Source organism: Anabrus simplex, chromosome 6, assembly GCF_040414725.1.
Source record: "Anabrus simplex isolate iqAnaSimp1 chromosome 6, ASM4041472v1, whole genome shotgun sequence".
Classification (NCBI taxonomy): Eukaryota; Metazoa; Arthropoda; class Insecta; order Orthoptera; family Tettigoniidae; genus Anabrus; species Anabrus simplex.
In genome coordinates, this window is record NC_090270.1 from 23,517,279 (window position 1) to 23,543,942 (window position 26,664).

The following is a 26,664-nucleotide window of genomic DNA, read 5'->3' on the forward strand; positions in this document are numbered from 1 at the left end:
CAAAACGTATAATGAAACCGGTCTAAGGTTTTCTAAAATTGTGTTCATGCCACCTCTACGTTATGGCCTAATATCAATAAATACATGTACTTATGATTCGCTGAAGTATAGTAAACCTTCAGTTAAAAGCTACACGAAGGAACTCAACATAATTGAAGGGGTAACAAGAACATGACTACCGAAGCCCAAACTCAATGCTTTTGCCTGCATTTAATCGTTCGTTGTCAGTCATAAACAGGCCTACTCCCTAAGTTATGTAAATAAGCCAACGATCAGTAACGAATTGTATAAACTATTGATTCTCCCGCCGTTCGCGAAAATGTTACTGTTCTGACATAATCGGATGAGAAAGAAATTTAAACACTTGACATTGACAGCTCTATTCGAAAGGCCTTGATCACGGTGATTAGCAAATTCACAATGACACAAGGATTCTACAACTCACTTAAGTACAACTCAATTCAAATAACGCACTGTTACATCAAAGTATAAATAAAATACGTGACTTGTACTTTTATAACTATTTCTTAGATTTAAATAATTAAAAATATTTCTGAATATTGTTTTAAATATTGTATTAAATTATCATTTTGTGATTTACTTTTTGTGTTTTGAGTTGAATTAACTGGAACGTTTCGTAAGCGCGTGTCGTATATAAACTATGCAGTCACCCACGGTAGTGAAATGTCTTTCCGGAGACGTACTTTGTGAACATAGTTCTCTCCGCGTTGGCTCGTGTCATTTGCTCAGCTGATTCGGCTCTAAGCGTATTTTTCTGGTGTGTAACTGCTCAGCTGATTGATTCATTGCTCAGCAAGTGTTACCGTGATGGCAAGGAACGGAAAATTTCAATTTGCCATTGACAGGGGTGGCACTTTTACGGATATATATGCAAGATGTCCGAGCGGGAAGGTTCGAGTTATGAAATTATTGTCTGTCGATCCTGCAAATTACCCAGACGCTCCAAGAGAAGGAATCAGAAGAATTTTAGAAGAGGTAAGGTACAAATGTTTACTAATATCTTGAAATCAATAATCTCTTTGAAGTAATAATAAAAACTGTGTAGAATACAGGTTGGGATATCGTTCCATGAGACCCGCGTGGAAGAAGGGGGCGTGCCTTCATAGCGCGTGGTAAATTTAAAAGGGCGCCGAAATATGAGATTGAACCTAAGAGAAAACTTTCAGGGATGAATCTGTTCCATCTGGTATAGATGATGATGAACACAAAAATTTTAATACAGTAATAATAATAATAATAATGTTATTGGCTTTACGTTCCACTAATGTTACGGTTTTCGGAGACTCCGAGGTGGCGGAATGTAGTCTTGCAGGAGTTCTTTTACGTGCCAATAAATCTACCTACACGAGGCTGACGCATTTGAGCACTTTCAAATACCACCGGCCTCAGCCAGGATCGAACCTACCAAGTTGGGGTCAGAAGGCCAGCGTCTCAATCATCTGAGCTACTCAGCCCGGCACAGAAATTTAGGACCGAGCTCGATAGCTGCAGTCGCTTAAGTGCGGCCAGTATCCAGTATTCGGGAGATAGTAGGTTCGAATCCCACTGTCGGCAGCCCTGAAGATGGTTTTCCGTGGTTTCCCATTTTCACACCAGGCAAATGCTGGGGCTGTACCTTAATTAAGGCCACGGCCGCTTCCTTCCAACTCCTAGCCCTTTCCTGTCCCATCGTCGCCATAAGACCTATCTGTGTCGGTGCGACGTAAAACAACTAGCAAAAAAAAAAAATGGAGCGTGACGTAATTTTATTTTAGAGATCTTTGAATGTCGTGCGGCTTCTTTCTTTCTTAATCTGCTTACCCTCCAGGGTTGGCTTTTCTCTCGGACTCAGCGAAGGAACCCACCTCTACCGACTCAAGGGCAGTGTCCTGTCCTGTCCTGCGTCAGGGGATACAACTGGGGAGGATGACCAGTACCTCGCCACCTGCTATGCTGAACACGGTCCTTGCAGGGGGGATGGGAAGATTGGAAGGGATAGACAAGGAAGAGGGAAGGAAGCGGCCGTGGCCTTAAGTTAGGTACCATCCCGGCATTTGCCTGGAGGAGAAGTGGGAAACCACGGAAAACCACTTCCAGGATGGCTGAGGTGGGAATCGAACCCACCTCTACTCAGATGACCTCCCGAGGCTGAGTGGACCCCGTTCCCGCCCTCGTACCACTTTTCAAATTTCGTGACAGAGCCGGGAATCGGGGGGTGGCAGCTAATTACACTAACCACTACACCACAGAGGCGGACATTAGCTTTATACGGTGGCTGGTTTTAGGAAAGAAGCGGTATGGCAGGAATACACGTTAGGAGTTGAAATGGCAAACCATGAAGAGGAATGTGCAGGTTAAGATGTTAATGTTCTTTGTTGACATCACGAGGCTGGGTGTCTAGTGTTAAGATTTAAATTTTCCTTGCCAGAGCCGGAAATCGAACTCAGGCCGAACTACTATTCCAATTTCCGTGTTAGACTACAGCGGCAGCTTTTGAAATGTTTGATGGTGAACGGATTTTTGTAGGCTTTGAGTAACCTGAAATGGGAGACTTGTTGAAAATCTAGTGAAACAGGGTCTCGCTGAGATCTCTTGAGATTAATGTGACATGGTCGTTATTGTATACTCTGTTGTAATACAGATTATGTTGGAGGAAATCGACAGCTTATACACATCCTCAATTTTGATAGAAATCAACCAGTAGTTGCTATGTAGCTTGTGGGAGGTGCGGAAATGAGTACTGGCGTTTGGATTTAGTATTAGCCTACTGAGTTGACGAAACTTTGTAACAAAGGAGCGTTTATGCTTATCTTTTAGCATTTTCATTAGTAATTGTCGTTGTCTTAATCCTCCCAACGTCAGGTTGTGAGTTTCATAAATAGGAACAGTCCTCTCAGTTTTAATTACTGCGTTGATGGGGTGAAAGTTTTTTTTTTTTTCCTATTTGCTTTACGTCGCACCGACACAGATATGTCTTATGGCGACGATGGGATAAGAAAGGCCAATGAAGTGGAAGGAAGCGGCCGTGGCCTTAATTAAGGTACAGCCCCGGCATTTGCCTGGTGTGAAAATGGGAAACCACGGAAAACCATCTTCAGGGCTGCCGACAGTGGGGCTCGAACCCACTATCTCCCGATTACTGGATACTGGCCGCACTTAAGCGACTGCAGCTATCGAGCTCGGTGAAAGTTCCTTTTGGGGATCATTGTAAATATCTAGGTGGTAATATAAGGAAAGATCTTCATTGGGGTAGTCACATAAATGGGATTGTAAATAAAGGGTACAGATCTCTGCACATGGTTATGAGGGTGTTTAGGGGTTGTAGTAAGGATGTAAAGGAGAATGCATATAAGTCTCTGGTAAGACCCCAACTAGAGTATGGTTCCTGTGTATGGGACCCTCACCAGGATTACCTGATTCAAGAACTGGAAAAAATCCAAAGAAAAGCAGCTCGATTTGTTCTAGGTGATTTCCGACAAAAGAGTAGCGTTACAAAAATGTTGCAATGTTTGGACTGGGAAGAATTGAGAGAAAGAAGAAGAGCTGCTCGACTAAGTGGTATGTTCCGAGCTGTCAGTGGAGAGATGGCGTGGAATGACATTAGTAGACGAATAAGTTTGAGTGGCGTTTATAAAAGTAGGAAAGATCACAATATGAAGATACAGTTGGAATTCAAGAGGACAAACTGGGGCAAACATTCATTTATAGGAAGGGGAGTTAGGGATTGGAATAACTTACCAAGGGAGATGTTCAGTAAATTTCCAATTTCTTTGAAGTCATTTAGGACAAGGCTAGGAAAGCAACAGATAGGGAATCTGCCACCTGGGCGACTGCCCTAAATGCAGATCAGTATTGATTGATTGATTGATTGATTGATTGATTGATTGATTGTATGGAAATGATGATAGAGACTGAAGATATCGTGTATTGTGAGGCGGGTGAGATATTAGGAGTGGGATAGAGGCCATCCAGTCATTTTTCCTTATCGCTGGAGGCGGGCATTGCTTCCACTTGTGCCAGCCTCCTTATTTCATTTCATCTTTCGTATCTGACTTCCTTGTTCCTTTCGAAATCAACGGTGTTATTACGAAGCGTTGTGACCCTTCTCTTTCTATTCTTCAAAAGGTCGAAACACTTCCCATTCCTCTTCTGTTTACAATTAAGAGGGACTGATTCTATACGTGTACTACCTCTTTAAACGATTACTACCGGACGAGTTGGCCGTGCGCGTAGAGGCGCGCGGCTGTGAGCTTGCATCCGGGAGATAGTAGGTTCGAATCCCACTATCGGCAGCCCTGAAAATGGTTTTCCGTGGTTTCCCATTTTCACACCAGGCAAATGCTGGGGCTGTACCTTAATTAAGGCCACGGCCGCTTCCTTCCAACTCCTAGGTCTTTCCTATCCCATCGTCGCCATAAGACCTATCTGTGTCGGTGCGACGTGAAGCCCCTAGCAAAAAAAAAAAAAAACGATTACTGAGTGGCTCACATAGTAGAGTGCTGGTCTTCTAAGCTCAAGTTCGATCCCGGCTCAGTCCGGTGGTAGATATTTGAATGCGCTGAAAAACGTCTGCCTCATGTCGGTGGATTTACCAGCACGTAAAAGAACTCTTGCGGGACAAAATTCTGGTATCTCTATGTCTCCCTGTGAGGATCATCCGTGCTGCAATAGCACTCTCTGGCTCAGTGAGGAAGCAATGGTATTTTGCCTATTACGCCTCATTAAAGTGTCGCCGCCGTCGGGTTTTCTTCTTTCACTGTTGCCGCTATATGAGTATCCAAGCAGGCTCCGAGGTGATGACTTATCGGACAGAGAACGAGTGTGTATGATGAGAACTTCTATCCCCCTGTGGGTGGAGGCGGTAGAGTATATACGTGGTAACCCCTGCCTGTCGTAAGAGACCAGTAAAAGGAAAACCCCCAGGAGCTCTTAACTTGGGAATGCCGGTTGGTGACCACGGGCCTGGCTGAGTCTACAGTCTAGGATTGCTTCCACTTTGTACTTGGCTCCTCACTTTCTCCTTTGGTCACTCTTGTTCTTTTCCGATCCGAACGGTATTAGGTTTGCGCGGCCCTCCGTATCCCTTTCAGTGCTGGGTCTGTACCTTAATTAAGGCCACGGCCGCTTCCTTCCCATTCGTAGCCCTTTCCTGCCCCATTGTCGCCATAAGATCTATCGGTGTCGGTGCGATGTAAAGCAACTTGCGTATCCCTTTCCTTGCTTTTGCCGATACCGTACCTTCGTTCTTCGAAGGACCGGACTGCTTCCATTTTCACCTCTGATTTGCGTAAAGAGAGGATGGTTGGACCTTACCTTTTATTTTATTATTTGTGTTTAGTAGAATGTATACTTTATTATCATTTATGTGCTATTATTCATAGCGAAACGCGATATCACTAAGAACATGTCATTTGCTTACCCATAAAGTATTTAATTTTTATTACATTGCCGCCTCGGACTTGTTCAGATCCAATATTCAGAGACAGTTGTATGCAATTCGCGTGTTACTGTAGTTCGACGTTTGTTTCGTACGCCATTTTTATTTAGCTTCTTTCTTTTGGTGCCGGGAGTGTTCGAGGACATGTTCGCATGGGCGACCTGCGACGCTGGGCGTGAGGAGATGATGACGATGATGATATGATAATAATGGTGTAGGGAGGAGGTGAAACCCGTTTTCAGCACATAGCCTACTTTTGTCGATTAACACCAAGGTATCTGCCCGAGGCTTAACGTTGCCATCCGACAGACTAATTGCCATCAACAGCGTCATATACGCTCACTCCATATGAACTCTGCTACATCATCATCATCAGAAGCAAGAAACATGTGCTGCAAATTAAACTAATTATTGGCATCCACTGACTTCATTAATTCGATCAAAGGGAACAATAACTTCTAGAGATGTGCTATCTTACTATGAATATTGGCATGACGAATCGGCTTCTGGTACCCCACAGTAGTCCGACTCCATGGCTGAGTGGTCAGTGTCTTGGCCTTAGGTCCTCGAGGCCCTGGGTTCGACTCCCGGTCCGGTCGAGGGATTTTAATCCTAAACTGGGGACTGGATGTTTGTGCTGTCCCCAACATTCCTGCGACACTTGTACTACACACAACACTGTTTTCCATCACACTAACAAAGAGTTTCCTAAACATGGCAACTGGACTGGATAGCTCAGACGGTAGAGCGCTGGCCTTCTGAGCTCAAGTTGGCGGATTCGATCCCGTCTCAGTCCATTGGTACTTGAAGTAGCTAAAATTCACCAGCATCGTGTCGGTACTCTTACTGGTACCTGAAAGAACATCCGCGGGACAAAATTCCGGCACTTAGGCGTCTCCGAAAACCGTAAAAGTAGTTAATGGGATGTAAAACTATTATTATTGTTATTATTATTATTATTATTATTATTATTATTATTATTATTATTATTATTATTATTAATCTTTTACAGCAATTCAGATAATCATTTTCTGGTCATCTTTTTCGATAAGTTTTATTTCCGCATTGCCCAGTAGCTTTTCATTCGTTCTGATCTTTTCTGTCGTTCTTCACCTGTAAATACCCTTTTCATTCTACTGTATGTATATCTTCTTTCTTTCCTAATCTGTTTACCCTCCAGGGTTGTTTTTTTTTTTTTTTCCCTCTGACTCGGTGAGGTATCCCACCTCTACCGCCTCAAGGGCAGTGTCCTGGAGCGGTTACGTGCCAGATGCGACCGTGCCGGATGCGACCCGGCCATTATCGTGCCAATAGCGACCGAGCGGATAAGCATCGTGCGCATGCGACCCATCAATCACTTACAATTGATCTGCATTAAGGGCTGTCACCAAGTGGCAGGTTACTTATAAGTAGCTAACTTGGTCTTTTCTAAAATAAAGGTCTGACACCCTGGTTAGCAGATTCGAGTGCCGTTGGTCGAAAGAAAAATATAATAATGCTGGCTTTACGTCCCAGTAACTACTTTTATGGTTTAAGGAGACGCCGAGGTGCCGGAATTTAGTCCCGCAGGACTTATTTTACGTGCCAGTAAATCCACCGACACAAAGCTGACGTATTTGAGCACGATCAAATACCACCGGACTGAGCCAGGATCGAACCTGCCAAGTTGGAGTCGGAAGACCAGCATCTCAACCGTCTGAGCCACTTAGCCTGGATGAAAAAAAAAAATCACCATCAGAATGTTGGCCGGCAGGGTAGGAAAGTTGTTGGTAGACAGTTTCTAATCACTAGATTGCATGCCAAAAGCCGGGATTCAAATCCAAACCTTTTCGCAGTGTTCAAATGGAGTGAGGGGATATGATGCTGTTGATGGTGATTCGGCCGTCGGATGGCGACGTAAGGCATTGAGCAGACCCCTTGGTATTATTCGAGAGGAGTAGGCTACGTGCCGAAACCGGGTTTCATCTCTCCCTACTTCATTATCATAATCCCACATCCAGACGCGCAGGCCGCCCAAGAGGGTCAGGTAGATAGACCTGCACCAGGCAAGGAATGGGAATGGGAAGGAAGCGGCTCTGGTCTTAATTAAAGTACAGCCCCAGCATGTGCCTGGTGTGAAAATGGGAAACCACGGAAAACCATCTTCAGAGCTGCCGACAGTGGGATTCGAATCCACTATCTCCCGGATGCAAGCTCAGGGCCGCGCGCCTCTAACCGCATGGTCAAGTCCACCCGGTGGGAAAAGACGTAAACGCATCACCATGTTTCGTGTTGTAAAACGAGTTTCCCCCCAGAATTGTTATGTAAAGTAGCGGTAGTAGCTGCTTATAGGACTTTTTGAAATGGCATTGCACTTCGTTTAGCTTACCTTATCTTGGGTGATGACACAACTTATCAAATGATAATTTGTTTGTCAACGCCGGTCGCATCCGGCACGGTTACAGATTATGCGGTCGCTAGCTGCACGGGTCGCATGCGGCACGATCGCATCTGGCACGCCACCCCTGGAGCGCGAGACTTTGGGTTGGGGGTTACAACTGGGAAGGAGGACCAGTACCTCGCCCAGGTGGCTCACCCGCTTTGCTGAACAGGGACCTTGCGGAGGGATGGGAAGATTGGAAGGAACAGGTAAGGAATAGCGAAGGAAGCGGCCATGGCCGTAAGTTAGGTACCACCCCGGCATTTGCCTGGAGAAGTGGGAAACCACGGAAAACCACTTCGAGAATGGCTGAGGTGGGAATCGAACCCACCACTACTCAGTTAACCTCCCGAGGCTGAGTGGCTCGTACCACGTTTTCAAATTTCGTGGCAGAGCCGGGTGGCAGCTAATCACACTAACCACTACACCACACAGGCGGACTTGTACTGTATGTTTTGTCTATTTTTGGTTTAAATCTTATTTTTATGTTTCTCAGTTTATTTAAATTTTCTGTTTTGCTTTGCAAATCATCCAGAGTTATTTCTAGGTCATCCATATCCTCTCTAATGTCTTTAATCCATCCTACTTGTTGCCTCAGATTCCAGAGTTTTTTTAAATATTTTTTTTGGTAATCTGGTTTCTGGTGTCTTCATTATTATTATTATTATTATTATTATTATTATTATTATTATTATTATTATTATTATTACACACGGCAGACACCATCCATCCTCGCCGGATGTTGTGCCTTACAAGGGCTTCCACCAGGTTAGTACAGTACTAATCACACGAAATTAAAAGAAAACTCTCAGTATCCAAAACAAACATGAAACTATGTTGACCTAATGTTGTTTTTGCCTTATATGCAGTATAAAAATGTTCAGTATCTTTTATCTGCATCGTTTATTGTGATTTCCTCAGTACCGGGCGAGTTGGCCGTACGGTTAGGGGCGCGCAGTAGTGAGCTTGCATTCGGGAGATAGTGGATTCGAACCACACTGCCGACAGCTCTGAAGATGGTGTTCCGTGGTTTGCCATTTTCACACCAGGCAAATGTTGGGACTGTTCTTTAATTAAGGCCACGGCCGCTTCCTTCCCACTCCTAGGCCTTTCCTATCCCATCGTCGCCATAAGACCTATATGTGTCGGTGCGACGTAAAGCACATTAGAAAAACAAATCCTCACTGTCGGATTCTAGGAACGAAATGTCGGATATTTTTTGACATTCTAGAGTTGTGGTTCTCTACAGTTGGGGGCTTTTGAAAATCGATCCATTTAAACTTATTAAAGAAGATAGGGAATACCACGTGCATCAACATCAAGCGAGCTTCATTTACAGATATGATTAAGTATTATGTGATCCAGAATTCTTTCAGAGCATGATGCAGCAGAAGCTTGACTGGCTTCTTCTCGTGTAAATACTCTTATCTCCGGCTGTGTTTCTGTCTCTCTCATAACAACATGAGTTGGAGAATACAAAACTAACTGCGTCCCTGAGGAAGACTGCTATGCAATCATCGACTCTCCTCAAACATGACACTTCGATGTTGTCACATTCTGCATAGGGAGAAAGAAGTTTTAAAGAAGAGTTTTGAACAACTATCTTCTAATAATTTTGACCACAGTATCTTTCATTATTGCTAGATAGCGGATTCAAACCCGGCAGAGGTAGTCGGATTTTTGAAGGGCGGAAAAAAGTCCATTCGACACTCCATGTCGTACGATGTCGGCATGTAAAAGATCTCTGGTGACACATTTGGTGTTTACCCGACAAAATTCATTAAATCTCAGCCATAGACGTCCAAGAGAGTTTCGGTTTACTCGGTCTGCCATATGGTAGGCCTAAAGTAAAACGGAACGTCGAAATTGACGAGCAGACAGCCAGATGGCGTCATATTGAAATGTCTGCACACGGTAGCTGAGGCCGTACGATTATTATTATTATTATTATGATTATTATTATTATTATTATTATTATTATTATTATTATTATTATTATTATTTAATTTAACAAGTTTGGGCTTCAAGCCCTCGATTTACAGTTTCAGAGCTACGAGCTCAATTTTACAAAATTTTCAATTCAAAATGAGGAACAGTTTAGTCAAGGGCAGAAATCCCCTAATTCAAGAACACTTGCTCCCTAAATTTCAAAACTTTGAAAAGAGCTAACAGGCTCTCAGTTTCTTCCAGCCTACTCAAGGCAACATTACATCAAAATCTTACAATCTCGGGCCTCTCAAGGCACGACTTACAAATTGAAATAGTTTTACACAGGGGTACCTAGTACCCAACCTACAGTACAGGGCCTTTGCAAGAAAAGAACAGGTTAAATAAACGGCCCGAACACAAACTGAATGGAGGCGTACACTGCGCTCCCAGATAATGAACTATTAAAACCTACAGGGCTCTCGGCCAATGAAACAGGGGCTAGTCCCAAAGTACTGAGGTGGCTCGCATGGAAATAACGTTAATACATTACAGGGAGAAAACAGTTACGAAAACGTAGTCCCCTCAAACCAAGATGAAGGGGAGATCGAGAGGGTAACTCACTGTCTATCCCCGATTTACATTTAAAGACTTTATGAAATTTTACATGAAAAGGAAGAAGTTTACATTAAAACGGTTACATAGTTAGAAGTTCGGACCTTCCCCTCGGATAAGTATGCGGAAACAGCAAGAAAGATTGAATTTATGTGGCCATTACCTGGTAGATATTCTGCCGGCCGAAGAAAGAGGCGCCCTGCCTCCTGCTTTAACACGCACGCACGCACACACACACACACACACACACACACACACACACACACACACACACACACACACACACACACAGACGACGATCAAAAGGCAAGGAAACTTGAAAAGCTTCAGTTTATATACCCTCAGGGAAGGTTCGAGAGAATTCAGGACTAATCCGGACACACCCTCTCAATTTGTATTGGTTAATTCAAAGTGAAGAAGAAATGCGGGATTGGTTGAAAATTAAATACAAAAGTTCATGATTGGCCAGATTCAAAACTGGCGGAAAGAAAAAGAAGTATTGCCAACCCAAAAATAAATGAACATAGATTCTGTTATGGAAAAGCTAGAAATACGAAACTTCTTTTAAGTTATAAGTTCTTCCACCTTACACCAGAGTGCATGATCAGAGTTTTTGGTTGTGTCATCTGTGGAAAAATGTCCAAACTTCTTGATGTATAGCGAAACAAAAGAAGGAGAAATTCAATCAGTTTAGGAAACTTCACAATAACACAATTACTTAATATTTCAGTAGTGACATCTTCCGATTAAAGTTCCAACTTCATGTGGTATCAGTTTTACCTTTTGATCGATAGAGGAGTTTATTAAGGCGCTTATTTTGAATGAGCGGAGTTGAGGTGTACCTCCCGATACAACAATAATAATAATAATAATAATAATAATAATAATAATAATAATAATAATAATAATAATAATAATAATAATAATAATAATAATACAAATAAACACATACATACAGTACAAACACTTTCATCGTAGACTTAAGCCTTTCAGCGTTCAGTCTGCAAGCTTCTTCACGATCCTGTATTTGGGACTATACTGTAGCTACGTGGCCTCGTTTAGTTCATCACCTCTTGTCCTTAAATAATTTAAAACTGAGTCTAAACTGTCGCTGCCTTGGTCTCCCTCTGCTTCTCTTACCCTCCATGGCCAGGTTTATTATTCGCCTATGTAACGTATTCTCCCCCATTCGCCTCAGGTAGTTCCACCACCGAAGCCGATCCATATGCGCAGCTTCATGCATCGAGTTTGCTTCAAACCTAGCATTTATCTCCTTAGAAGCAATAAAGCTCGTTGTCATGGAAAATACAACGGGCTCAAGGAAAAAGTCTCTCTCTTTTTTTCTATTTGCTTTACGTCGCACCGACACAGATAGGTCGTATGGCGACGATGGGACAGGAAAGGCCTAGAAATGGGAAGGAAGCGACCGTGGCCTTAATTTAGGTACAGCTCCAGCATTTGCCTGGTGTGAAAATGGGGAACCACGGAAAACCATCTTCAGGACTGCCGACAGTGGGGTTCGAACCCACTATCTCCCGGATGCGAGCTCATTACCGACCGGGTCGGAGATTTGAACCTTAAATGGTTAATTCCCTGGGGTCGAGAATTGGCTGTTTTTACTGTCCTCAACATCCCTGCAACTCACACACCACACACACTATCTCCCACTACAATAACACGCAGTTTCCCATACACAGGAGATGCCGCCCACCCTCGTTGGAAGGTCTGTCTTACAAGGGTTCCACCAGGCTAGAAATAGCCACACTCAATTTTTATTATTAACTGAAAACCGAAAATGCGCACGTGGTTGTGGGTTTTTCCTTGTACAGAAAGTGTAGAGATTGCCTTTCGAGCTTCTTTCCATTCCATTTTTCCTCATCTTAAAGTAGTTTATGTTGCTTTATTTTTGTCTTAGAATGTATAATTTATAAACCAAGACCAGGTCTGCGTACTTTGGAAACTATCTTTATATACAACTAGTTGATGTAGCCGTGCTTCGCTACGGAATTCTACATTCTAGGTTAGGTGGTGTACACGTTGTGAGCAAGATTGTATTAAATTGAATAGCTCTTAACGTTACCCTAGAAACGCGACGGGGAAGTCACCAAACGTCTTTTCTCATATGAAGACTGGGTTAGGGAATTTTAATTGTAATGGTAGGCCCGCTTGCCCACCATAAGTCACAATCAGGCTGGGGAGTTTTCATTATAATGGCAGACACTCACTCTCCACCTGCCTTTTTAATCCACAGAAAGATTGTCTTAGTGGTTTTCCCAACTGAAATGAACATAGGTCATTACAATGACGTCAGTAGGAATGGCGCGATTAAAAGCAATGCTTTCATATGAAATACTCGATCAAAGGAAAAACCACACATTTTCTCAATTTTAACGAACAGTACTACGCTGCCGATCTAACAGTCCAAAGTTCCAGAGCTGGAATGATCAGGCCGCTGACACCCATGATCACTCGTAGTTCTTTTTATCGGCTGGGGTGGGGGTCGAATAGTGGAGATTCCCAGGGCAAAAACTATGCCCGTTTACTTATCTGTTTCCTAGGAGTATCCGGTGAGTCGGAAAATCTCAGTTCACTACACTGGCGGAGGAAAAGAATATCTGACTTGGAGGCAAATTTTTCCTCCAAACCAGAGGAGAAACCCCATCTTGGCTGCTAATTTGGAATAAAATTAATGTAGATTTAATAAAAGTGAAGAAGAAGAAGCTTTTCTTAAGAAACGGCTCTTATCAGGGTTGAATTTGAGTTACTTAGTGAATTGTGGTTGTATAATTTGGAATAGGCCTAAATTGTAATTCTAAACCACTTCGTACTACTACTACTACTACTACTACTACTACTAAGAGAACTTCTGTCTTAAGTGTGCACACTGCTCATTCAAAACAGCGCGTCAGAGAAGGGATCGAATACTTGGAATACTATGATGAACCAGTGTGTTACGTACCAGCAGTATCAGGGAATGTGTGAACCTGAGGAATGGCATGCTAAAGAACAAAGTTATCTAACTCCCCCTGTCCGGCTCCATGGCTAAATGGTTAGCGTGCTGGCATTTGGCCACCGGGGTCCCGGGTTCGATTCCCGGCAGGGTCGGGAATTTTAACCATAATTGGTTAATTTCGCTGACACGGGGGCTGGGTGTATGTGTCGTCTTCATCATCATTTCATCCTCATCGCGACGCGCAGGTCGCCTACGGGAGTCAAATCGAACGACCTGCATCTGGCGAGTCGAACTTGTCCTCGGACACTCCCGGCACTAAAAGCCATACGCCATTTCATTTCATTTCATTTCATTTCATTTCATTTCATTTCATCTAACTCCCCAGCTATTTCCCGCCAGTATTCAGACAGGCTGTTATAACCGGTACGCAGCAGTAGTCCCATCTATCGCAGTTGAGTGTCAACATAAGAGACAAAGAACATCACAACAAACAATGGTCAATGTAATGTTATTGTTGATCAATGTTTGCGCTTTCGATATTGTAGGCCTTCGCATTTAGTTTTCTTCCGACTCTGAAATACCACTCTTATCACATAGTCGGTACGGTAAAACTGAAGAAAACATAAATGATCGGAAACTGTATTCTCTATAACATTTGTTATGTAGTACTTTCCGATAGGACCAATAACATAGGTATTTAAAAATTAAATTTTAGGCGCCTTCCCCTAAACTACCATTTCATCCAGGGCGAATGAAATTATTTATAGCTTAAACTGTAGTTTCTTAGTCCCTGACTCTATATAACGACCTTAATTAAATTCAGTTTACCCATTTTCTCGTGGCTCGGCGTTGATATGGACTTAGCAACAAAAATACATATCTGTGTTATCATAGCCGGTATGGTAAAAATGTAGGCTATAAGACATAAATGATCGGAAATTTAATTCTATATAACTTTAGTTATGTAGTATTTATCGATATATATATATATATATATTTATATATAAAAATATTTGAGAAAAACATTTTAGTCCTTCCCCTAAACTACCATTTCACTTAGCGTGAATAAAATGGTTTATAGCCTAGATTGTACTCGTTCATCCCCCAACGTTATATAGTGATTTTCATTAAATTCTTTTCAGCCGTTTTCTCGTGATGCGTGGACAGGCAGACAGACTGACACAGACAGAAATTACGGAAAAATAAAAAGTGCATTTCCTTGTTACTGTGGACATGACCGATACAGAAATACCATTCTTTTTAAATTCTGAACAATGTTCAGACAAAACTCTTATTATATAATATATATATATATGTTTATCAGACTGTCGCAATCACGTAATTTTATATTGCAAATTCTGATGTTACATCACACGACATCTCAGTTCAGCTGCCGACAACAGCGGGAGCGCGTTTAGTAACCTTCTTCGAATAAGCCATTACCGATTCAAGATAGCCTACTTCTTGAAGATGTATACGGTGAAGTTTATGGAATTTACATTTTGACACAAAATTTCTGTAGTTTTCTTGGCCGGCCGGAAAATTGAAGAAAAACGCCCCAATTCGGTATCTTTATCACTTTGGCAGTTTAACAGTTTAACTTTCCATTTTTTTTTTCAAATTAACCGCCACTTTAAATCTCCTTCACCGTTACAAATCTCCCGGCCTGAGAGACGGCGTGACCATCTAAGAGGCCCGCCTCCCCCTTCAGGGGAGGAATGAAAACATTTTAGTAGTAGTTGTAAGACTTTTTCTTGAATCCACTCAACAAGCATTTTCGAGTACCATAAGTCGGACGTTTAGAAATAAGCGGTAACATACGAAGTCTTAGCCTTCCTTATAGGTACGTTTGTATATTTATGATTTGGAGTACTCTGCTCTCATTGTTCCCACCAGTTTATATCAGCTAACATTCGTGCTACTTTCAAGTCACTTCAAATTTATGAATAAGATATCGTGAATCCACCCAGCTTTCAATCACGCACAGCGATGTCGGCCTGAAAACTAAGGATAATTTCTTCTTACAGAATACTGGTACTGCCAGCTCGGTGCATTAGGTTTGGTACACCTTCGTTTAATTTCACTTACTATACTATTGTACGTTTGTTTTTCACTTGAAATTATGGACCTGTTCCAGTTTGGTATTCCCTACCCAATAGCGCAGCCAGGATCGGCCGATGTGGGACGGGGGGAGGGGGGCATAGTTACGAAATGATGAAATAGGAGCGCAGCGAGGGATCCAGTCGGCCGTGAAATAACACAATGCGGGTACGTGTGTGGTGCGTGCATGCATGGCTTGTCATTATAAGGACACTGACAATGAAATATGTTGATACTCACGATTGCAGTATACTACAAAATCTTACATTATCATACAGAAGAACAAAATACTATCAAGGTCAACAGTTTTACAGCAGATGGTATGTTCAGTTTACAATCTAAAATACAACTTTCGAGGCTTCTTAGAAAATATATTTAATAGATCTATTGGTTCTGCAGTGATGTTTCTGAATGTTTATATAGTTTATTGTCAGTTTGTTTAGTTTCTTTTTTGGAAAATTTCCATCGGGGGGTCTAACCCCCCGCCCCTTTGCTACGCTCCTGTCCCTACCTCGCATTCAACCTTCTTGGGTTCCTCCACAATGGTAATTATCAAGCTCCAGTACATTACATTGTAAGTTTTTAATCCAATTTACCATTAAGACCAAGTCATTGGCATATTCCAAACTGTTTACTATATTTCTTGTCCGGCTCCATGGCTAAATGGTTAGCGTGCTGGCCTTTGGTCACAGGGGCCCAGGGTCCGATTCTCGGCAGGGTCGACAAATTTAACCATCATGGGTTAATTTCTCTGGGACGAAGGCTGGGTGTATGTGTTGTCTTCATCATCATTTCATCCTCATCACGACGTGCAGGTCGCCTACGGGAGTCAATTCAAAAGACCTGCACCTGGCGAGCCGGAGATGTCCTCGGATACCCCCGGCACTAAAAGCCATACGCCATTTCATACTGTATCTCCTCCCAAATGAACTCTTCCCCGGCATTTTATAGGGTCTACCTTTCATGTAAACTGTGAACAATAATGGTGAAACATTGCAGCCTTATCAAATCCCTGTAGCTACTGCGACCTTAGCACTCATTTCACCATTAGTGTTGCAGCACAATATTGTCAACATAATGATTCCGTAATCTCTTTTTCTTTTTGTCGCCAATTCTTGACTGGTTCCAGGCAGTTCTGTATACAGCGGTTGAGAGACTGCGGTCCGGACAATGAGATGAGGCAGGGCCCGGTCCCAAACAAATTTACTCGTACGTGCGTTTCTAACAAAGCTGTTATTTCGTCGGTTTTGAGAACAGATGATTCAGCGCCTGATGTTGCAATCGGCTTCTGGGCAATTTTTATAACTGATCAAACAGCGGTATTTTTTTTTCCCGAATGTTGAAAGATTTCTTTTCCTGAAAATTGCCGATCATAAAAGATAAGTAACGTAGTGCATTTGTTGCACATATGTTTGATTTTAAAATTTAGAGTTTAGAGACGACTTGGAACTGCGATTTTCTACACTATCACGAAAATTATTTTTTTAAGAGTATTTCCACAATAAAATATTTATTAATGAAAAATTCTTAGAAAAGTAAGATGACAACTATCAGGAAAATATCTCACGGCCCGGTATAACTGTTCCCAGGACCGGTACCGGGCTGCGCCGGTTGCGAAACACTGCTCTAATACACACCTCGAAAAAGTTTTGCACCACCTGAATATTTTGTCTTTGTGACGGATGTTCGCTCTGTGAGTTGTTGCATGTCAGACATCCGAATGGCATGTAACTAGCGCTGTGAAGAGGAGGCGGACCTCCTGTTGATTGAATCGGATAATACGATTACAGCGCTCCTCCGGAGACCTCCGGTAGTCCTCCGATTGAATTCACTGGTGGAAAATTCAAATGCTTTGATGTGGGCAATGTTGCAACGGTGATCTTAGGAGGAATTACAATTTAGATTTCAGTATTAATTCCACAGCTGCATGTGTTCCCCTACGTTTGTCATTCAAATGATGTAGTCGTTTCAAGATCGCCGCATTATTTGTTACGTTATGAATAACAGATTTTGATCTGCTGACGTTCAGTTTGCAATAGGTGCAGGTGGATAGAATACTGTAGATTGAATATTGGCATACCGTTGCAAATGCGTTAACAATATTATTAATACTGGTAGTAAAATAGTTTAAGTGGTAATTATATTCCACTGCATGTAGACATGTATTATATACGATGTTCTTACATTAATTATACTCGTAGCTCATTTATTACGGAACAGTACATCCGGCTCCACGGCTAAATGGTTAGCGTCACAGGGGTCCCGGGTTCGATTCCCGGCAGGTTCGGGAATTTTGACCTTAATTGGCTAATTTCGCTGGCGCTGGAACTGGGTGTATGTGTCGTCTTCATCATCATTTCATCCACATCACAACGCGCAGATCGCCTAAAGACGTCAAATCAAAGGACCTGCATCTGGTGAGCCGAACTTGTCCTCAGACACTCTCGGCACTAAAAGTCATACGCCATTTCAATTTTTACTAAAGAGTACGAACTGGTTGAAACTGGTTATCTGCTGTACCGGGCTGAGTAGTTCAGACGGTAGAGCGTTGGCCTTCTGAGCTCAAGCTTGCGGTTTCAATTCCGACTTTGCTCGGCGGTACCTGAAGGTGATCAGGTGTACCGGCAGTAGCGGCGATTGGGAAGTAGAAGTAGGGGGGCAAAAAATGTAAAGACAACAAAGTACCCCAGTTTGTGGGATATAGCGAGGGGGGGGGGGTATATACGTTATACATTAAAACTGAAAAAAAAAGCTACTAAATGGAATTTCGACAGAGAGGTAAAGATTCTCGGCCTACCAACTTACCTGTGTTGATAATATTTATTTGAGATTTTGATTCAATACTATACAATAAAACTTTCACGAGAGGAACAATATTACACATGTATTACAATTAAATAGACGTACGGCGTGATTATATAATTAAAATCATTTAGTATTTGACTACAAACTAAAAAAAAACTAACTGACACTAAATAGACTGCCAGACTAACGAATGCACGCGTACCCTTCCTCACAGCACATACAAAGTCTCCACTACAGTACTCGCTGTGGCGCTATACAAATCGGTTAACCGCGTGAACGACTTTGTTGCGTATTTCCGCTAATAATTTCGTTATTAATTAAAGCAAATAATTAGCTGATAAGACAACAGGGCTTGTACAAATTGCTTGTTTTAATAATTCCTATAATTCCTTGTTTCATCCAGCTAAAATGGAATACAAATGCAAAGTTTTCTCCACAAAGTAGGGGGGCGACTGTCCCCTCTCGCCCCCCCCCCCTAATCGCCGCGACTGTACCGGCACATGAAAGAACTCCTGTGGGACAAAATGTCGGCACCTTAACGTCACAGAAAACCACAGAAGTGGTTATGGGAGTATAATAATAATAATAAAAATAATAATAATAATAATAATAATAATAATAATAATAATAATAATAATAATAATAATCCTTCCATCAATTTACCCTCCAGGGTTGGGTGTTCCCTCGGACGCAGAGAGGGATCCCACCTATACCGCCTCAAGGACAGTGTCCTGGAGCGTGAGACTTTGGATTTTGTTATATGTCGCACCAGCACAGATAAGTCTTATGGCGACGATGGGATAGGGAAGGTTTGGGAGTGGGAAGGAAGCGGCCGTGGCCTTCAGTTAGGTACCATCCCGGCATTTTCCTGGAGGAGAAGTGGGAAACCACGGAAAACCATCTTCAAGGCTGCCGACAGTGGGATTCGATCCACTATCTTCCGGATGAAAGTGGGTTCGAACCCCACTGTCGGCAGCTCTAAAGATGGTTTTACGTCGTTTTCCATTTTCACGCCTAGAAATTACTCTCCTTAGCCGTTCCTATCACATCGTCGTCATAAGACGGCATGACGTAAAGCAAATTGTTACAAAAGTAATCGACAAATGTAACACGAACGATAAATGAGAATGTATATATTTCCTATATTCTCCTTCGTCATACTTATAAAGCAGTATTTACTATGTCGCTAGCACGTCCGTTGCGCACCACGGATGGAACGGCAAGCGAGGCACACATTCAGTACTGTTGCTCCGTCCTCCGCTCGCCCTCCGCTCGCGTGCCGAAGCACCGATTGGTTTCCCAGCAACAGTTTACTACCGGAGAATACCGGAGGGAGCGCTCACTCGCACTACCGATTGCAATCATAGGAGCAACTGCTCCGTTCCCAGCTCTATTCGCAACAGTAGCTCCGAGTGTAAGGACTTAGTGGGCTGTAATTTCAAACTTACGTCTATGAATGTAGGCGCCCTATAAAAATCGTTACCTACATAAACAAAAATTGATCTATACCACCGATATTCCATACAATACCCCTTAACAAAGAACGTATAGTCATTCAGAATAATTAATGCATCCTCTCATTTGTTATCAAGAAAATGCAATTATATCGACATATAATACATACCCCATATACCCTGTAGGTATAAACCCTGTAGATACAACAAACAATATATCTAAACAGGTTCAGTTGTTTCTCAGAAAAGTGCAGGCCCTACCTGTGCAGAACTTACACAGTACATACACTTCGTTCATTATTATTATTATTATTATTATTATTATTATTATTATTATTATTATGGAAATATTCCCATTGTATTGGCACTAGAATACAGTAGTTTCAAGTTAAATTTGAAATCGCTTTTAATTTCTGGACATATGTAAAAAACGCGAAAGACGTGCAGAAGTGAAGGATGATTATTTACGAGTGGACGGAAGAGTTCAAGCGGTTCAAGTCTGTAAGTGCTGCGCTGTAAAACATGGCACAAACAACTCGTAAACGCCGGTCACACGGTGTAGGTGGCAACGCGTCCGCCTGTCACCCGGCGGCCCCGGGTTCGATTCCTGGCCGGTTCAGAGTTTATTTATTTAAATTATTAATATCCCTGGTCTGGGGACTGGGTATTTGTGTCATACTTAACGTTCCTTTCATCACATTCAACACTTTACACTGCCGCCATTTACATAATACACGCAGGTTTCCTCACATATGGTGCAAGTAGAGGCAAAAGATCTTCAAAGGTCGACGCCCCGAACATATAGCATTAAAAAAAGTTAAAGAAGGAGTGTAGTTTCGCGCAGTAATAGCGACAAGTTATAAATTCATATGAGAATGCTCGTTCATTCCTCCCGTATGAAGTTCACACTACGCGCTTGTCATTCAATGTCTCTCTCTTTTTTTTTTTTTTTTTTTTTTTTGCTAGTTGTTTTACGTCGCACCGACACAGATAGGTCTTATGGCGACGAGGGGACAGGGAAGGGCTAGGAGTGGGAAGGAAGCGGCCGTGGCCTTAATTAAGGTACAGCCCCAGCATTTGCCTGGTGTGAAAATGGGAAACCACGGGAAACCATTTTCAGGGCTGCCGACAGTGGGGTTCGAACCTACTATCTCCCGAATACTGGACACTGGCCGCACTTAAGCGACTGCAGCTATCGAGTTCGATCATTCAATGTTTGTACGTAAGAATGCTATCTGTATTATCGTCCAATAATAAGGGTACCGGTATAAACTGAGGGACCTAGTTTCTCACGATAATAGTGACAAGTTATAAATTCCTGTGAAAATGCTCGTTCATTTCTCTCGTATCAAGTTCACACTACGCGCTTGACATTCAATCGGAGGTTCTGTTACATAATTATTATGTTTGTACGTAAGAATGCTATCTGTAATATCGCCAAATAACTAAAGTATTAACGGAGGGGTGTAGTTTATCACATTAACAGCGACAAGTTATAAATTCCTGTACAAATGCTCGTTCATTTCTCCCGTACCAAGTTTAAACTACGCGCCTGTAATTCAATCGGAGGTTCTCCGGCGGCACCGATTGAAAGCGCCCGGAGCCTCCGCTCCGTAAACAACCGCTCCGTTAACAGCGCTACATGTAACGCTACCTGTTAGTGGACGTGCAAGGAATTCACGCAGTCTCAGAACAGTCCAGAAGAGTGCAATGTTACTGTTACCTGTGGACACAACATGACAAGAGCATATGTGTGTCCTCTGCAGTATACAAATATGGGCTAGCGACGGAATCGAGTAATGTGCTCTTATAATAGGTCTACTCGACTCCAGACTCGAGTCCAAGCATACTAGTGTCCATGGGCGCCCGCAAGGGGGGGGGCTGGAATTCTAAAGATGTTGATGTTCAATTGTTTAATGTCATACCAGATTATTTCATAAACTGAAATTACTGACAGTCATCTAGCATATGTTATAACTGGAAGTTTCTGTAAACAATTTAATGTTGCTGACCTTATATTGGTTTTTATATTCAAGAAAATTGTTAATGTGCCCCCCCCCCCCCTGGGAAAGATCCTGCGGGCGCCCATGCCAGTGTCGTTAACTGCGGACATGGTTCTGTTGAGTCATCAGTCGTCAATAATTTTATTGTTACGATAATTATGATCATCATAGGCACTAAAATTTATCACTTACTAACAAACTGTCAACTTGAAAGACAGACAAGTAGGACCGAAGATAAGCGTGGGATGGGGACAGTTTCCCCAATGTGTCCCCCACCTTTTCTGATGCCGATAACGACAGCGTTCTATTATTATTGTTATTATTATTAATATTTCTTTTATTACTGTGCAGCCTGGAAGTAGCCACCAGGGAATTGTTGGTAGCTATGAACTATTATTACTGCGACGCCCATCTAGGAAAACGTGTAATAATTGTGTGAAATAATAATAATAATAATAATAATAATAATAATAATAATAATAATAATAATAATAATAATTTACTCCCAGATAAATTTATTGTAAAGATATACTGTACGTGTAGGGCGTTCAAAAACATATATGTGCTGTAGTATCACTTAATGATATTGTATGCACGCACTCTGCATAAATAACATGCAAATCTCATCGAACTCCTATTTGACTAAATCACATTAAAATTCACTCGCACGTCACTGGCCAGCGGCTAAGTGCGGTGCTCCCTTTAATACCTGTAATTGTATATTTCATCAGACAATTAACACAAAGGATTGGGTTCATATCAACTTTTAAATTACAACATTAGGGTTGTAGGTGTGGAGCTTCGTTGCTCTACGTCATGTTTCCTGTGTGAGAGAGAATAAATTGCAGCATTTGCACAACACTGTTAAAACTGTGAGCGCTTCGGTCACCCTTGACCAGCAACGGAACTACAGTAGCCTATATATTTTTGATGGTGTAGGAAGAAAAATATTGGTATTCATCGACCTAGAGAAAAGGAGAGCACAAAATATTTATTTTAAGTAATAGATTGTTTTATGTAAGTAATACTTTAAACAAAATTTCTGTTATTGAACTACGTTTGCATAGTTTATATAACTATGTTACAGTATTTACCTGGGTATGTACTATTATCCTTGTCAATTCCACGACGGCGACGTAATTGCCCTTCAGGCATTCTCACGCTGATTTCATGTACTGCATTCAGGTGTTTTAGCACGATGTTTGTACTTTTGTTGTAACTTAAAGTATTATTACATATGCTGCATACAACTTTATTGGGAAAAGTTTCAGAGACATCAAAGTAGTCCCATACAGCCGATCTCTTCCTACTTGACATTGTTTATGTTTACAGTACTGCTTAAATCCCGCAACTATTCTTCGACCTTCGCTCAACTTCTAAAGATTGCAATACACTCGGTTTTGTTCCTTTGCACAGTCATGTGTCAAAACGGAGGGTGTATTTTGTTCATTGCGTTCCATCAGCTGTTTAGCTAGAACAGAATTACGTTCTGTCTGATGATTTGCTGCGTGCACATACAGTACATCATATTCTGGACGTCTAATCTTAATACCCTACATTATAACTGCCGAAAGTATGATGTAGATATAAACTGCTGTATTCGCCTGTTTCCCCGGACGATTGTAGGCTTTGGCGCGGTTAGCAATGGGCTGTCGTTACAGTAAGTCTGTCATACTACCGATCATGTTAGTATGAAAATATGAAATGGCGTATGGCTTTTAGTACCGGGAGTGTCCGAGGACATGTTCGGCTCGCCAGGTGCAGGTCTTTTGATTTGACGCCGTAGGCGACCTGCGCGTCGTGATGAGGATGAAATGGTGATGAAGACGACACATACACCCAACCCCCGTGCCAGCGAACTTAACCATTAATGGTTAAAATTCCCGCTGCTGGGAATCGAACCTGGGACCCCTGCGACCAAAGGCCAGCACGCTAAATAATTTAGCCATGGAGCCGGACATGTTAGTATGTCTATGCCTGTGTCTATGCATAATAGCTACCTGAGATCTAACTTTTCAGTAGCGAAGCAATCCAATGTGTGCAGAAAGACCGTCTATAAAAATAGCACGTGTTTGAAATACACTATAATATAACATACACTGACTGACAGTGACAATGCAACACCAAGGAGGAGTGGTTCGAAAGGGATGAAAGTTGGGGAAAAAACAGAGACGGCACGGATGAATAATTGATGTTTATTTCAAACCGATATGCAGGTTACACAATGCGCACGGCATCGACTCAGTAGGATGTAGGAGCACCGCGAGCGGCGATGCACGCAGAAACACGTCGAGGTACAGAGTCAATAAGAGTGCGGATGGTGTCCTGAGGGATGGTTCTCCATTCTCTGTCAACCATTTGCCACAGTTGGTCGTCCGTACGAGGCTGGGGCAGAGTTTGCAAACGGCGTCCAATGATATCCCACACGTGTTCGATTGGTGAGAGATCCGGAGAGTACGCTGGCCACGGAAGCATCTGTACACCTCGTAGAGCCTGTTGGGAGATGCGAGCAGTGTGTGGGCGGGCATTATCCTGCTGAAACAGAGCATTGGGCAGCCCCTGAAGGTACGGGAGTGCCACCGGCCGCAGCACATGCTGCACGTAGCGGTGGGCATTTAACGTGCCTTGAATACGCACTAGAGGTGACGTGGAATCATACGCAATAGCGCCCCAAACCATGATGCCGCGTTGTCTAGCGGTAGGGCGCTCCACAGTTGCTGCCGGATTTGAACTTTCTCCACGCCGACGCCACACTCGTCTGCGGTGACTATCACTGACAGAACAGAAGCGTGACTCATCGGAGAACACGACGTTCCGCCATTCCCTCATCCAAGTCGCTCTAGCCCGGCACCATGCCAGGCGTGCACGTCTATGCTGTGGAGTCAATGGTAGTCTTCTGAGTGGACGCCGGGAGTGCAGGCCTCCTTCAACCAATCGACGGGAAATTGTTCTGGTCGATATTGGAACAGCCAGGGTGTCTTGCACATGCTGAAGAATGGCGGTTGACGTGGCGTGCGGGGCTGCCACCGCTTGGCGGCGGATGCGCCGATCCTCGCGTGCTGACGTCACTCGGGCTGCGCCTGGACCCCTCGCACGTGCCACATGTCCCTGCGCCAACCATCTTCGCCACAGGCGCTGCACCGTGGACACATCCCTATGGGTATCGGCTGCGATTTGACGAAGCGACCAACCTGCCCTTCTCAGCCCGATCACCATACCCCTCGTAAAGTCGTCTGTCTGCTGGAAATGCCTCCGTTGACGGCGGCCTGGCATTCTTAGCTATACATGTGTCCTGTGGCACACGACAACACGTTGTACAATGACTGTCGGCTGAGAAATCACGGTACGAAGTGGGCCATTCGCCAACGCCGTGTCCCATTTATCGTTCGCTACGTGCGCAGCACAGCGGCGCATTTCACATCATGAGCATACCTCAGTGACGTCAGTCTACCCTGCAATTGGCATAAAGTTCTGACCACTCCTTCTTGGTGTTGCATTTGCTCTGTCAGTCAGTGTACATACTGTGACAGTGATGTTAATAATAATAATAATAATAATAATAATAATAATAATAATTGTACCGGGGGCTACACATCAACGCCGCGCATTCAAAACTAGCGCCTAAATGAACTCCTCTATTGGTAAAACAGTGAAACTAAAACTACACCAACTTGGAACTTTAATCAGAAGATGTCACCCCTAAAATATTGAGTGATTTTGTTATTGTGCAGTTTCCTAACCTGAGTGAATTCCTACTTGTTTTGTTCGACATTTATGAAGAAGTTTGGACATTTTTCCACAGAGGACACCACTAAAAACTATGGTCATGCTTCCTGGTGCGAGTTGTAAGAAGTTATAATTTAAAGAACTTTTGTATTTCTAGGTTTTTGTAACTGATTGATGTTCATTTATTTTTGGGTTGGCAGTATTTCCTTTTTCTTTCCGCCAGTTTTGAATCTAGCCAATCAATAATTTCTGTAATTAATTTTCCACCTATCACAGGCTTCTTGTTCGATTTTGAGTGTTACTTTTGAATTTAACCAATAAAATGAAAGGGTGTGGCTGGTTTAGTCTTGAATGATCTCGAACCTTCCCTGAGGGTTTATAAACTGCGGCTTTTCACGTTTCTTGGTCAATTGATTGTCATCTTACTGAGTGTGTGTGTCAAAGCAGAAGGCGGGCGGCCTCTTTCATCGGTCAACTGAACATCTACAAGGTAATGGCCACATAAGTTCTTTCTTTCTTGCTACCTCCGCAGTTTAACCCGAGGGAAAGGTCCGAGTCTTTGGTTACGTAACAAGCTTTTCTAAAATGTAACTTTCATCCGGCTTAAGTAAAACCTTCATAAAATTTTAAACTGTAAATCGGAGATAGAGAGTGATGGACCCTCTCGAGCTCCCCTTCATCTTGGTTTGGGTTGACTACGTTTTCTCTAACTGTTTTTCCTACTGTAACGTGTTAATGTAATTTCTATACGAGTCACCTCAGTAGTTTGGGAATAGCTCCTTTTTCATCGGCCTAGAACCCGTTAGGTTTTTAAGTGTTCATTATATTGGAACGCCGTGTGCTTCCATTCACCTTTTGTTTAGGCCAGTTATTTAACCTGTTCTTTTCCACGAAGGCCCGGTAGGTTGGGTATTAAATACCTCTGTTCAATTTGTAAGTGGTGGTTTGAGAGACCAAAAATTGATGTAATATTGCCTTGAGTAGGCAGTAAGAAACTGAGAGCCTGTTAGCTCTTTTTCAAGTGTTGTAATAGTAAAGAGTGCCTCTGCAAGACTAGATTTTTGTATTTTGGAGAGAAAGTGCTCTTGAATTAGGGGATTTCTGCCCTTGAAAAATTTGTGCTCTTTTGTAAATTTGAGCTAGGAGCTCAGGAAATGTAAAGCGAGGGGCTCGAAGCCCAGGATTTGTTAAGACCACTAATATTGTATTTTCCTTGACTTGTTTCA

At 42.7% G+C, this 26,664-nt stretch overlaps 1 protein-coding gene across 1 annotated transcript in view; it reads left to right on the plus strand.

Moving 5' to 3' along the window:
* The first annotated feature begins 685 nt into the window (after positions 1-685).
* LOC136875423 (5-oxoprolinase) overlaps positions 686-26,664 on the plus strand; it is a 352,212-nt gene continuing 326,233 nt past the window's right edge. The window contains exon 1 of the mRNA XM_067148979.2: positions 686-996. Coding sequence (XP_067005080.2) covers positions 829-996 — 168 coding nt within the window. The 5' untranslated portion in view covers positions 686-828. The remainder of the gene's footprint in view (positions 997-26,664) is intronic.